The sequence below is a fragment of the Trachemys scripta genome, chromosome 4 (assembly GCF_013100865.1).
Source record: "Trachemys scripta elegans isolate TJP31775 chromosome 4, CAS_Tse_1.0, whole genome shotgun sequence".
NCBI classification, from domain to species: Eukaryota; Metazoa; Chordata; order Testudines; family Emydidae; genus Trachemys; species Trachemys scripta.
This window is the reverse complement of record NC_048301.1, coordinates 27,787,806-27,803,278: the sequence shown is the minus strand read 5'-3', so window position 1 is coordinate 27,803,278 and position 15,473 is coordinate 27,787,806. Positions and strand designations below refer to the sequence as shown.

Genomic DNA, 15,473 nt, shown 5'->3' with positions numbered 1-15,473 from the left:
GCTGACTGAAAAATGTACAAAAATAACTGTTTCCTTTTTTTTTGGAGCTGGATTTCAAAATTTCAATGACATTTTTCATCAGAATTCCTAAATTTGAAACATTTTGACCAGCTCTAGCAATGATCTAGCTCCAGTGTAGGTGGGCCATGAGCAGCAGATAGCAATTTGACCACCTTGTCCACTCCACCTGCTCTGAGTGGGGTTAGACAACATGTTTGTTAGAACACCAGTATTCTTGCTGTATTAGAACTCCCACCCGTGCTGACCCTGGTGTCACTGCAATTGCAGGAAGCATGAAGAAAAATGTTTGTGTAGACAAGACCTCCGTGACAGTGAGAGCTCTCTGCAGGGGAATAGTCTCCTTAGAGAAATGGTAAAGGCCCCACCACTTGGACATTTTAAATTAGACTGGACAATGTACAATGGTAAATAATCCTGAATAGGCATAGAGATGGACTAGATCAGTGATTTTCAACATGTGGTCCATGGACCGCTGGGGATCCACAGACTATGTCTAAGATTTCCAAATGGGTCTGCACCTCCATTCAAATTTTTTCAGGGGTCCGCAAATGAAAAAAGGTTGAAAACCACTGGACTAGAGGGACCCTAATAGAGATTGTTCTTGCATTCTATATTCTTACCGTTCATGCCTTCCTTTTTCATACCCTATTCTTTTTTCTCCCACCTTCTCTATCTGCACCCACCTTCTTACCTCTCTCCCCCCACTGCTGCCTATTCCCTTCTATTCAGAACTCCTCAATATCTCCTCCCTCCTATGCTACCTTGTCCTCTCTTCCCTCTCTTTATCAAAACAAATTTTTTTTAAAGACTTTGGGGGAATCTCAGATCTGAACTTTGTTTTTTCAACTCTTCATAATTATTGACATAGTAGGCAGGGGTAACATACAACACACAGTCAACCTGTGGGACTCTTTGCCAGAGGATGTTGTGAAGGCCAAGACTATAACAGGGTTCAAAAAGAACTAGATAAATTCATGGAGGATAGGTCCATTAATAGCTATTAGCCAGGAAAGGCAGATGGTGTCCCTAGCCTGTGTTTGCCAGAAGCTGGGAATGGGCGACAGGGGATGGATCACTTGATGATTTCCTGTTCTGTTCATTCCCTCTGAAGCACCTGGCATTGGCCACGGTCGAAAGACAGGATTCTAGGCTAGATGGACCTTTGGCTGTTCTTGTAATCACCAATATACTTAGTGGAATTGGGTCTGTAGTTAGTACATAATTTACATCAAATAATATAACACATGTAACTATGGGCCATCTTCTACCTTTTATTTTAGGGAATTGGAGTTTTGTATGCAGAGTAGAATATGGCAGGATGTAATTAACCTCCTGTATGTGTTATGATACAAAAAAATGTGAGTCCCACCTACAGGTATACAATAATGCGTATCCAGTATAAAATTGATACTATTTTGGGACTTGTTTGGCGAGAGACAAAAAAGTCAGTTGCTGCCACCTAGAATTCAAGTTTCATCCAAAGAAATAGCCAGGGTAGGGGAAACGAACTAAGATTTTTCGACTGACAGTATGACGAGTAGGACTCTGAGGATAAAAATGAACAGAAAAAAAGGGGGGTGAACCAAAGAAGTGCCACAAAGTATTTGAAACAATTCCCTTTCCTACCTTTGGACAAGATGCAGGCTCCAATTAGGTAAAACACCACCAGGAAATGGTTGTTTCATCATAATAATGCTGTGAACCGCATTTACGTTAAAAAGCACACTGAATGCATACATTTCTGTTACAAAAGAAGAGCTGATGAAAACAAGCACAAGACCAGGTAAAAGGATGACAATTCTCAGTGTCTCGGACCTCAGACTTTTTAAAAACTTGTAGTATAATTGTGCTTGATGCAGTTACACTATGTCAGGTTTTGTTAGCAAACCACTGCCATAACGCCTGCTAGGAAGGAATCATGTTTATTGACTGCATTTGTTAATATATTTCTGTGCTGAGACCATTGTGTATGCTGAGGCCGAGACAAGCTACATCCCACTGTCCAAATCATGGGGTCCATCCCAGAGCAATTTCTGTGCAAAAACCATTCGTGTGGATGATTTTTATAGTTTAAAAAGGGGGGACAAGATCATATTTTTCTCTCTTGCACAGTTCACTGCTACACAGAGCTTTGTACACTGTAGCTGCACAAAATAAAATAAAAATTACAATTTGGTTCCAAAATCATTTCACTATAGAGTGAGGTTTAGAAAAATGCCCCATTATTTTCAGCTTTCCTTGCCCGAGTTAATCTCTCATACTTCAGGAGTGACAGAGGACAAGCATTAAAAAAAAGTTGGTAGACAGTCACAGAGAGCATTTGAATATACTGTGGGCCTGGTCTCACACCCACTGACGTCAATAGCAGTTTTTGCATTGGCATCAGTGGTGACTGAATCAAGCAATAGAAAAACTAGCTACTGATCCCAAATAGAAACTTCCCCTTTTGGTAAGGCTAAATGTTAAACAGCGTATTTAAACATGATTCCATTGCATCTCACTCTCAGAGACAATTTTTCCTAGCACATGATTCCACAGAACATCCCTTATTTTCTCACACTCACTTTGATTTCAGTTGTAAACAACAAGAACTCAGTTTTTTAAAATACCTGCTATTCGTAGCTGAACAAAGGCAGAAGCAAAAACATTGCAGGATTAGACCAAAACAGTGGAGTTTAGATTTTTTTCATTATAGTTATATATACACACACACACACAAAATATATATATATATATACACTCATAGTATAAATATATTCATATAATATTGTAAAAATATTAATTTAGCTCTAACTGTTAATACCTGATTTATATGGACTAACCTTATGCTGCATTTATTTGATGATGTTTCCAGTTAATCTAGTGGCCATGTTAGAAGCCCTAGATTTAAAGGACTAGCAATAGTCAAGACACCCAGGAAAAAGCAGCCTGGATGTCTAAACCAGTCACTTTTTGCCATGTGCCTGTAGAGGAGTTAAGTTGGAGGAGGGCCTTCGTATCTCAGCATCAAGTTGAAGGAGCGGGCAAAGTTGTTGGCAAACTTGCAGCTGTGGGTCTCCTCCACCAAGGGGAGCAGAAACGCCAGGAGCAGCAAGAACAGCAGGAGTATCTGCAGTGGCAGTGCTGCCCAGCACACACGGTGCAGGAAAGGACACATCCTCCCTGGACGTCTCTAAAAGACACAAACCAAACGGGGATGACGGATTTATTGAGCATATTAACAAGAAAAATAATGACAATAATTGGGGGAGGTGCGACGGGCAGGGAGTAAAGACACCTCAAATATTTCCTAGAATCAGTGATAATGGAGGTGAAAAAGACCTTTTAGCCCATCTTATCCAGTGCAGAACTGGTCCCCGTGATATATTCCTGCATGTTCTGTGCAGTTTGACTGATTAAAGTAATGGCGCTTGAACCACCTCTCTTAGGTTATTCCATGGGCTAATAGACCTCAGTGCTAGGAATTATTTTCTTGAGAATTATTGTTTGGCTTCACTGGAGGAAGAAAACAATGATCCTCAGGGTCAGGTTTCTGATTACTAAGCAATTATAACTCCACGTGTGCACCCCCCCCCCCGACTGCTAATTGGTCTGCTCCCAGGGAATGTTGAGGAGAAAAAGTCTATTTTAGCAGCTAATATGTCACAGCAAAATGAAAGCTTTGCTTCCTGGGAGAAGCCAAACAGCCTTAGGCTTTGTCTCGGAAGAGGAGCTTCATATGCTGTTTGTATTCATTATGGCCAGATCATTCAGAGATATGATTTGGTTTGGTCTCCCAGTGCAGTCTGATCCTTGGGCTCTCTCTGTTTATTGCTGACCTTCCCCATGTGTAGGGAAAGCAGGAAAAGGCTCCCGCATTATTACAGCCAATCCACTGTTTCTCATGCTTTGCCAGACAAATTTTATACTTCACAAGATGCAACAGAATGACAAAGAAAAGGCAGCAGCACAACAGATGGTGAAAGCTGGCTTTAACATGAAGTACCCCACGAAAGGAAGAGAAGAGCCAAATTCTGCTCAGTTACACTGGTGTAAATCGAGAATAATTCTATTGCCCGCAAGGAGTTGCTTTGGATATACACCAATGTTACAAACCAGAATTTGGGCCTGGGACTTCAGGAAATACTCATTAAAGTGGAGGGTTCCCAGTGGCAGGATTCCTGGTGATTATTAAAGATCTCTCTCAGGAAAAAAAAAGGTTAAAAGTAACCAAATACTCGGGTGAGGCAGTTTTTTCAGCAGGCCTGGATTTACATTGGCAGCATAGTAATGATATTTAGCATCTACCCAATACCAGTCATTTACATACTTTACAAATCTTAATTAATTAATTCTCATAACACACCTGTGAAGGGTAGTATCCTCATTTCACAAACGAGGAAACAGATAAGTTAAGTGACTTGCTCAAAGCCACAAAGGAAATCAGTGTCAGAGCTGGGATTAGAAATTCAAACTCCGGCTCTCATTCATACCTTCCTCCCACTGCATTACCAACACAGCCTGCCCTTTGAAAACACCAGCAGAGAAGATAATGTCAATAGACTAGAACATTGTCACAGACGAATGGTCAGTATTAGAAATTGTGGAGATGTTTCTCCCCCTTGTAACTAAGCTCCTCAACCTCCTGCTGCTATATATAAATGCTGGGGCATTTATAGAAATTGCCAAGGCACACAACCCAGACACAGTTTCAGAGCATGAGATAATGATTCTGTAAAAATATTCTTCTGTTACAGCTGATTTATTTCTGCTGTATCAAATGACTGATGGAGATCTAGTTATTGGATCTGGCGGATGTTGAGGCAATAGAGTGACAGGTGTTTGTTCTACCCTTTCTGACTTGCTGCATTGTGACTGGGTTAAGGCCTGATCCAAATTCCATTGAAGTCAGTGAAAACTCCCAGCCCTTTGAGAATATGTTGGGTGCTTCAGCTGCTTGTGTTCATCTTTCGCTTTCAATGAAGTACTAGAGAAAATTGGGAGTCTAAATTAAGGTGTTCCCTGAGGGAACTTCACCGTGCACAGCTGGCCTTTACACAGCAAATCAAAACTTAGTGACCCTGGTAGCATTGCAGGAGCCATTTCTACATACGGATCTACTGTTCTTGATTATTGTGTCCAATGCACTAGACACAACTGGGTGTCCTTATAGGTTTTTCCCTTCTATTAGTCCTACAGGCCAAACCCTAACGTCCTTAGTACACTCTTAAATAAAAGTTTTGCCCAAGGACTGAATAAAATCTGAGCTGGGAGAGGGAATTCACACCCTTACTTTGAATAGTCCCACTGATTACAAAGGGGTTAGTCACAGAGTAAGGTACTAATAACCATGAGTACAGGTGGCAGCATCAAGTCCTGAGTGAAGTATTCAGGGTTCGGCTCTAGATTCTACAAAACAGGCTCTTCTTCAACATCACCACCATCTCCTTGGAGCTATGTAAATCAATGGCATTTCACTAGGGATTTCTATTTTCACTAGTTCTTCTCTATTCCTGTTTAATTCTCCATTGCCACCATAATAGCCTAGTGCAGCAATGTGGTAGAGATACTTATTCTAAATTCCTGTCTTTCAGACTCCAGAGCCATGCAAAACCAGACTATGTTTACTGCTATTTGCCAACAGAGTTAGTTTTGTTTGATGGAAGATCTGAGGCAGAATTATCCTTGCCTTGTGAAGATGAAGAGTAACTCTTTCTCCCACTGTCAGAAAATGAGCACTTCTATCAGGAACAGGACGTGGAAGTACTATTCTCTCTGGCACAAGGTTTAATATCAGCATTATTAAAGGAGAGTTCCCTATAATAGTGTACAGCTCAGTGAGGGATGGACATTACAGATGAGATTTTCAAAAGCACCTGAGGGAGTTAATTGACTTGTGCTCCTAACTCCCTTTGGCGCTCTTGTAAATCCCATCAGATAACTCTCCAGAATTCAATATTGCCTTATGTTTGGAGCTAATTGCCAAGCCAGCTGCTCTGCATTTGCCCTCCTAGTTATTTATTCCTGCCGGAGAGGGGGTACAGAGGCACTAGGCTTTTCCATTTGTGGCTCATCTCCACTTCTGTTGTCATCCAGCAGGTGCCTTAACAGTATCCAGGACTTCCTAGGGCATCCACGTTGCCAGTAAGTGTAGTCTCTCTCTCACTCTCTCTTGCCTGTGCCAGCTCTCCTAAGGAGGTGTAGAGGGGAGGAGGTTGCTCACTGAGGGCCAAACTCTGCTTGGTCTTCAGCAGGTGCTCAATGGTGGTGAGAAGGGTGCATGGAGCCTTCCCCTCAACTTCCATGGACTGCCTGAATAATCTTAAAGGTGCACAAAGGAGGCTAGGAGGGGGAAAAGTCAGGTCCCTACCCCTCCACGCCAGCCTCAGGGATGGAGAGAGGCGCACCCCATAAAGGGGTGTAGTAGTGGATGCACTCTCCCAGCGCATCCACAAACTCCAGCAGAAATGGCCTCTGAGGCCGGCTCCTCCATGCCCCTCTGGTGTGGTGTGGCTCCATGCTCTGCTCAAGACAGAGCTATGGCTAATAGGCATCTCTAGCCCTGACTGTCTGGAAGCCCAGCTGACAGAGCTCCGTACAATGCTTGCCAGCAGGAGTTGTGCCTTAGGGATACAAGGAACACATGAATTCTACTCCCAAGCCTGGTCATTAATTCAATGCAAGGATAAGAAACCATGGCTCAGTTTCCCCCTCTGTAAAATAGGCAATGGCCTTACCCACAGATGTGTTACAAGGCTTAAATACTGCTTGTCAAGTGCTTCAAGATCCACCACTAAATGCTGCAAAACAATACTGCCTTTCATGGCTCTGTGTATCTTACATATACTATTTTTCTGAGGCTGCCTTATTTATAAGCTAAGACTTTATTTCACTGGGGCTTTTAGTAGAGTAAGATACCACTCAATGAGACTAACAGTAGCCAAATCTGGCATTACATCTATTGTGCAAAGAGGGACTTTCACACTGGGGAAAAACTTGAGGCAAGGAAAATGAATTTACTTTGCCTGCAGTTTCTAACCTATTTCCTTGCTGGGGTTGAAGAATAATTTTTTCCTACAGAGCCCAGCTTCTCCATTTTGCCTGATCATATAGCAAGGTCATAATCTTGTATTTCACACACCAGTTTGTTCTTGCTCTTGTAGCTTGAAAGCTTGGTCTCTGTCTCTTTCACCATCAGAGTGACAGCTCTGGACCAATAAAAGGTATTACCTCACCCACCTTGTCTCTCTCATATCCTGGGACCAACATGGCTACAACAACACTGCAAAGAATATTTTCCTACTACTCTCCCTCTGACTTGGTTTTGATCATAATCCAGAATACAGGAGAATGTTGTGTTAATTTGTCCTAGGGACCTAAGAGATAGTAGCATCATAAACCACAGCCTGTCCAGCTAATGGTACACAACTTATCTGTGAGTTTAATGACTTCGCTGCTATCTATATGTGCCAGGCATATCAGACAAAAAAAAAAGAAGCATCTCCAGAGCTGCTGTACATATCAGGGGTCCCATGGAAAAAAAAAAAGATCACATAATTAAAGACTGTATCATAATGCACAGGGGGCTGAACTGAGATTACAAAAACAATATTAATTCTGGCACTTCTTACCTATGGAATGCTTGGGTTTGTAACCTTAACGTTTTTAAAATAGGTGGGTGGGGATGTGCGTGCCCATGCAACATCTGTGGGAATTTTGAAAGCTACGCAGTTCATAAGCAGACAGGCAAATCCCAGGGTTTTTAATTCCTCCGGTGCACTCAGAAGAACACAGAGTTGACTAGCCTAACAGCCATAGTCTTTGTACAAGGGTCAATTTAAAATCACAGCAAGAAACAAACCAGCAGTTTATAGTCTGAGTCTCAGAAGACATATGGACGACATTTCAAAGTTTCTGCTGCAAAGTCGCTTAAAACTAAGTATGCTGCCATATGTTACTGTGACATGGATGGATTTACGACAGCTGGGTCTACAGATAGATATGGCACAACATGCACTTAGGATAATAATGCCACAGGCAAAGTGGTGGCACTGGATCTGATAGAGCAGCATTGCAGAGAAGAAAACATTGCCTTCGACAATTCTTTATACATAAGGACACACAAGTTTCTGGTTTTGAACTCACCAAGCTCATGACATGATCAATGGAAGCTGCTTTCTTTCTCTATCTTCCCCCCCTCCTTTATTTTTATTTTTTTTAAATTGGGGATATTTGATCCTTGATAAGCGTTTAGGAAGCAGTGGGGAAGATTAATAAACAGACGTATAGGGACAGTGAGCAGCAGGTATGGTGGTGCATCCAGGAGATAACCTTCAGTGCTGCTACAAAACTGACGCCCGGTCTCCCATTAGAATAGGTCAGGGGAATGACAGAGTCCAGGGAGTGAACAGGACAGCGCACACTCTGATCACTCAAAAACCAATTAGTTCTGCAGAGAAAGTTGATTGAGATAATTAGATAACCAGGCTGGCAGGCTGGGTGGGACCAAGAGCCAATTAGCCTATCAACCCAAGTCTGATAAAAAAGAAGGAAGTGCGGGGGAGCAGGGTGGGAACCGGGCTAGCTGAACCCAGGCACACAAGGGTATATCTACACGGCAATTACACACCTGTGGCTGGCCTGTACCAGCTGACTTGGGCTCCCAGGGCTCAGGCTGATGGGCTGTTTAATGGCAGTGTAGACATTCCAACTCGGGCTTCAGCCCAAACTCTGGGATCCTCCCACCTTGCAGAGTCCTAGAGCCCGGGTTCCAGCCTGAGCCCGGATGGCTACACTACGATTAAACAACCTTGCAGCCCGAGTCAGCTGTCACAGGCCAGTCACGGGGTTTTAACTGCAGTGTAGACATATCCACAGAGACTTGAGGAACGGGCAACCTCTGTTCCCCTGAGGTCTTGATGAGAGGGCCTAAAGCACAGAAGAAATTGTAACCAGACAGTTGCATGGGGACTGTGGTGGTCAAGGGAAATTGGTGAAGGGAACGCAAAATAAAAAGCATTGCAAATGCACAACTTGTGGTGTCTGTGCAGTTTTTGTGGGCAAGAAGACTGGAGCGAAAGCATGCCCTGTTATAAGCAACCAAAGATTTATCCTTGTTCTGCTGAATAATCCCAAGCAGAATTATAGATAAAGTTTCTAAACAAGGTAATGTGCATTTAAACTGGTCCTATTCAAACAAGTGCCTTGAGAACCCTACCAGAGTGAAAGGTGGATGGCAATTGTTATACAAATATAAAAAAGGTGTTTAAAGGTGCCAAAAACTGACTTTATTCTGCTTCTAGCCACCACAACTCCCTCCGGCTTCCTGCAGTTACGAGGCGATTACAATATTCCTTCACAAAATAACGCTAAGATTTGCCGTTACCGGAACAGTTCATTGGAAGTATCTTTCTTGCAAAGAAAATGAACATCACACCTTCATTCAGAACTAATTGGAACCCTCCTGGCGTCCTCAGCAGAAGGATGGGACTCAAGGACTCAATGGACATGGAAACTAAGATACCTTCTTACTCCTAGGGTGGCGTCTCACCTTAAAGACCCAGGATGGGGCAGTGTATGCAGCTTGCACTGCTGGTTTGTCTTGTGGATAAATAGGAGACTCCACTTTCTGGGCACGTACTGTAACCAGCGCTAGATCTACAAACACTGGGATAGATTCACTCTCTAGAAGATCCCTTGGCAGCAGAATTAGGATGTAGTAGTAAGGTGAAGTGGTGGCTTCACTAGTGGGTGAAGCTGCCTGGCCCAGTCTCCCACTATGGGAGGAGGCAAAGCCAGGTTGATTCAGCCTTTTTCCTGGGAAGTCTCTGCTGATGGGGCTCCTATAACGTCTCAGCGAAACTGAACGCTGCCCTCCCCCATGCAGTCCTAACCTACACAGTTGGCCCAGAAAGCAGGGATACTACCCTTATGTCCCTGGAGGGGTGAATCTATGTCACTGTTTTAAATGGTAAGAAGTCCATCTTGCTGTGAATCATGCACGTTTGGAGCATGTATTGTTGTTTGATTCCTAAACCTACAGGCTGGCCTGGGTGCATGAAATGAACAAAAACCACATAGGCCAAGAAAATGTTGGGAAGAAAATGTTCATGGTTGGAGCAAAGATAGGCTCCTGCCACAAATCTAAGATCCAGATCTGAACTACTCCAATGACCTGGTATATTTGGCTCTGAAGTTTTGGTTCAAGGGGAAAGATTTCTCTTATTTAGGGGGAAAGATTTTCTCAGTGTTCATAAAACATGCATTAAACTGGGAAAAATGTGTCACTTTAATGCACTTTTTAAAAAGCAATTTCCATTTTACCAAGGATGTTATTTTACAGCAAACTTTAAATGACCATACACCTGCCATGAGTCTGACCGCCAAAACCATAAAACCTATGATGCATTTTTAACAGGACTATATATATATATATATTGTGTTACTGTAAACGGATTTTGTTTCCTGTATACTTCTTGTCATATCTTAAGTTCAGTCTGTGTTATTAGTGTTTTCTCCCAGACAAGGAGTGAGTGCTATAGCTTTGTCCACTGTTTCCTGGATGGCTGCATTAATTTGATTGACTCAAGATCTATGGTGACTTCTAAAGAAGATTAAATTACACACTCCCTCTTGCCCATGTGCTGTTTGAGATTACGTCCAGCAATTTCTCAAAGAGAAGCAATTAGGTGACTACAAATTTAATAAACCCTAATTATTTTGTTTGTACAAACAATAAAGCCAAAATTATTTGTGCAACAAGGAACTGTAATTACTTTGGAAAAAAAAAAAAACCAGACAATGCTACCTAGCCTTAGAAACAACCAGCTTTGGATATCCTATATATAAAAATGCTCATGGAATATTTTCAGTTGGCTAGGAGCCAACCTTCAAAGGTTACATGTGCTAGGTGCACTACAGACACATATACATACATGTTACCCCATCACGGGCACCTGCCAAAAACTCACAGCAGCTGATACAATTTCCTGCAAATGTTTTTTTTCGGTTGGTCTATAAGGTATCACTCTTTATGGGATAATGATCTCTTTGTGTTCATCTCGGGGGAAGGTCTAGCGAGGGGCATGTCCTCAGTAGACAAGAAGAATGAGAGAGGGAGTGAGTAGAAAGAAGCACATTAATATAAATGGAAGAGGCTCTGACATTGACAATATTCAGCCATGCAATGGAATGGAGGCAGAACGACATGGAATGAGACTGGCAGCATCTGTGCCCCTCTATACCCTGACCCCAAACTATTAAAACATGGAAGATGAAATGAGAATCACCAAGAACAACACATCATAGAAGCAGATCAATTCAGCACCTCATATTCTGCCCCTGCTGCTGCTCCTATAAGGCTTCTATAAAGAGGGATGTCACAAATCATCCAAGCCGAAATTCACCCCCTGAGCAGAGGATCAGCACATGGCCTAGGCACCATTCAAGTCCCCCAAACAGGGCTCTGCTCTTACTGCACACATGCTAGGGGAGTGGATTTTACAAGTTATGAGGTGATGCAGCCCATTCCCACGAGTGGTGCAGTATTTCAGGTACAAGTTAATTAACTCAGGACATTATTAGTCATTCACCTAGAGAATTTTCATTTGCTGCAGTTTTGAAGGATACAACCAACATAAAATGTATATTTAAAAAAATCCTTCACTCAGCTACTGACACCACCATAGATCATTTAACCTGAATTTTAAAAAGCAACTACAAATATTTTAAAACTCTCATTTGCAGCTCCCTATTTATACTTTTTGTCCTTCTCCCAGCTCGGATAGCACTGAGACTGGTCAATGTCACTTTCTAATTCTCGTGAGCTAGACCACATGCTGTTATGTCAAGGGATGTTTAACTCATAGATGTATTTCTGGTCATAACGGACCCAATTCTGCTTTCAGTGGCAGCAACATGAATCCGGGATAACTCCATTGAGGTCCATGGACCGTCACTGGTGTAAGGGGGTGTAAATGACAGCAGCATCTGGATCATTAGCATTTCTAAATCACCTGGTACCTAGAAACGCCTGACAATGTTCTTTTAGGTGCAAAGGGAACTACTGTATTCTCGTCCACAGCGCGTTCTGGTTCTTTTTCTGAATTTCTTTGTCTCTCTCCCTTTGCACTGGGTAGTCGTTCAGAAGTCAGGGAAGGGCTTCAGTGCTTCTCGGCAGGGATGATTTGCCTAGTGTGGGCCTAACTGATACTAACCTGCCAATATTTCATGCAGGTATCATCGGACATTACCAGTGCACATACTAGTACTTCACCAGGATATGAACTGGGTAGGGCTTTACCGCATCTTTTGTACACCTGGGGAATAGCCTTGCTGCACTGGGAAGCCTTGGCATGGGGAGGATTTAGGGAGGACAAGATCCGCATGTGCATAACAAGGAGACTTAATGCCAGGTGTGAGTGTTTAGCATCCCTTAACAGGAATGGGATGTGGTTCTCAGAGGGAGAGATCAAGAGTTATTTGTGTGGTGATATAATCACAAAACTCATTATTCATTCATTTAACTTTGCATTATCTAAATAAAGTCTCAATCTGTACCATCTAATAACAAGGCAGATGAGATGATGTAAAGTGGGAACCAACTTTATTTATGAACCAAGCAAATGCTGGCAGAGATAAAAGGCTTGATTCAATCCCATTAAGGGCAATGGAAAGACTCAAGATCGGGCCCCAAAAGAAGAACTGCGCCTTAACTTTAATCAAAAGCTGGTGTTTTCTTCTTTTCTTTCAAGCCTATCCCTTTTTGTCTACTGTCTCTGCTCTTTGTTGTTTCAGCCTTTTATGTGAGTCCCAAGAGAAATTCCTTCACAGAATGCTGCACAGAATCAGGGCTTAGTCTAATAGCTTTAGGCAAATTACCTTATTTTACCTACAATTTTTCACTTGAAAGGACATGGACTGGATGAGCTAAATTAAAATTCCAAAATGTGAATTAGGAACCTGTGACACACTGTACCCCACAGTAGCACCCAGTAATCCCCATATTCATCATTCATATATGGGTGTGTTGTATGGGTGTTCATACAAAGTGTGCCATGTGAGATATCTGCTGAGACCCATTGTTCTGTCAAAATATGTATATCGTTAGTGTGTATGAAATTATGAGATTCTGTTATATGGTTGTTATTGAAATATGTCGTGAGTTTGGGAGTCGCCCACTGATAGTTCTCCAGTAACAACAAAAGAGCTGACCAACACCCAGGCCAGCCTTAAACAACCATTAATCAGTAGGGGACATATAAACAAGGGATTTACAATTCTGTAAGAGAGTTGTGCAAGCACCATACAATGTGATTCAGTTACACAAGACCACACTAGGGGGACTGCTCAATTCTGGGACTCCGCAAAGACCACCAGGCTAGTGTTGACTTCCAATGAGATTTAGGCTCCTAAGGGCTAAATCTACAAAGGAGACTTAGGCTCAGCATTGCAGTGCATAATGTTTAGACATCCTGCTGTCTAATGGAATCCACGGCACCGAGTTAGGTGCCCAGACTCCCCATATAATGCACAGGGATAGATAGGCACTTAAGAACAGGATTCATAAAAGCCAGCACACCGAGGGGAGAGCTACCTAACACAGCCAATAGGGAATGCTGAGGAGAGGACGTAAGCTCCTAAATTATTAGGTACTTTCAAAAATGTTCACCCTCATCTACACAGGAGATGGACAGACATCCAGTTCCTACGCTTCTGTGATGGTAGGATAGTCCAAGGGCAATACTCTGAGAGTAGAAGGAATTTAATTCCCTTAAAAAGGAAACGGTTTCTCCTTTTTAAACTTGGGGTATGTCTACACCAGTGTTTCTTAAAACTCTTTACCACTGTGGGCCGCATATGTCTTTCTCCTCTATGTGTTATGTGGGACACATCCACACAATATATGTACTACCTGTATGGCCCTGAGGATGTCATGTGGGCCGCAGCTGTGTGCTAATTGGGCCGCAAGCGGCCCGCGGGTTAAAAACCACTGGTCTACACTATAGCTGCTACAGCCGCTCAGCTACAGCATTGCATCTGTGTCGCTTACAACCGAAGTGTAGCCTATACCAATTGAATGGATTTTTCTGCTGAAGTAGTTAACCCAACTCTCAAAGAGGCAGTTGGTAGGTAGGTCAACACAAGAATTCTTCCACCGACCTAGCCCTGAACAACGTAGCTAGGTTGAACTAATTTTTAAATGTACACCAGGCTTTGTGGACGAGCAGTTTCCTTATTAAGGTGCTTCACATAGACACTTATCCTAATGCAACCAACTCTTTTCAAGAACCTTAAAAAAATCTCATTTAAAAGTAATTATCTGTGAAACTTCTAATCTAACATTTCTGAGTTTAATGATTGGAAAATATTGTACCTTTCTGAATCCATCGGGTTCTTCCAAAGATCTAGGAGTCTGTTAAAAAAAAATAATGAAAAAAATAAACACAAACACAAAATACCATGAACCTGAGATCCCAGTGGAACCTATAACGGAATATTCATTTCACAGGGGGAACGTTTCTTTCAAATTTCTGGTCATCTGGATAGGCTGAAACAGCAGGTGACTGGTGTTTAATGAGCTTTTAAATGCACATCAGGAATAAAGCCCAAATGGATTTTGTTTCCTAACAATGTAAGTCAGATGCAGTGTTACCTAAGAAATAGCTTTGATTTTACTGACACCTATTGACTAAATGTATTCTTACACAAGGTACTTGGGCAAAAAATGTACCACACAATAACTCTGATTTTACAATATTTCTGATTAACAGAGACTGCTCTTCACCTCCACGGCAAATCAAAGGATTTGTGTTCTAAATAAATACTTTCAATTTGAAACTCATTGACAGCTTCTTTGAAGACTAGCGGAGAAGGACAAAAATTACAGATTTTCTCCCACACCTTACAGCCAAGATGCGCATTCAAAGAAGTGGGTTTTAGCCCACGAAAGCTTATACTCAAATAAATTTGTTAGTCTCTAAGGTGCCACAAGTACTCCTCGTTCTTTTTGCTGATACAGACTAACACGGCTACCACTCTGAAATCTAAATATTGAATCATTTTAGGTAGATCTTTTTTCAGGTGTCCAAGTTACAATACTTTAAAGAGGATTTATTGCCGAAAGTGCCAGGTACCCACAATCTGAAAACCAGACCTCAAAGTTTGGCACCCAGAATCACTAGTCACTTCGGAAAATCAGGACTTAACTATGCAAATTTATGCTAAAACTAACTGCAAATATCTTTATCATTATTTGCAATAAACCACTACCCCGATACAACGCGACCCGATAGAACACAAATTCGGCTATAACGCGGTAAAGCAGCGCTCCAGGGAGGCAGGGCTGCACGCTCCGGCAGATCAAAGCAAGTTCGATATAATGCAGTTTCACCTATAATGCAGTAAGATTTTTTGGCTCCCGAGGACAGCGTTATATCGGGATAGAGGTGTATTTGTTACTGGATAAACTCCAC

The 15,473-nt window shown here is 42.2% G+C and overlaps 1 protein-coding gene across 2 annotated transcripts in view; it reads right to left on the bottom strand.

Moving 5' to 3' along the window:
• Nucleotides 1-1,093: 1,093 nt before the first annotated feature.
• The window catches only part of SYNE3 (spectrin repeat containing nuclear envelope family member 3), an 87,881-nt gene continuing 73,501 nt past the window's right edge, over nt 1,094-15,473 (bottom strand). For both annotated transcript variants that reach the window (XM_034769844.1, XM_034769843.1), the window contains 2 exons: nt 14,375-14,413; nt 1,094-3,193 (listed from right to left, as the gene is read on the bottom strand). In XM_034769844.1, coding sequence (XP_034625735.1) covers nt 2,996-3,193; nt 14,375-14,413 — 237 coding nt within the window. In that variant the 3' untranslated portion in view covers nt 1,094-2,995. The remainder of the gene's footprint in view (nt 3,194-14,374; nt 14,414-15,473) is intronic.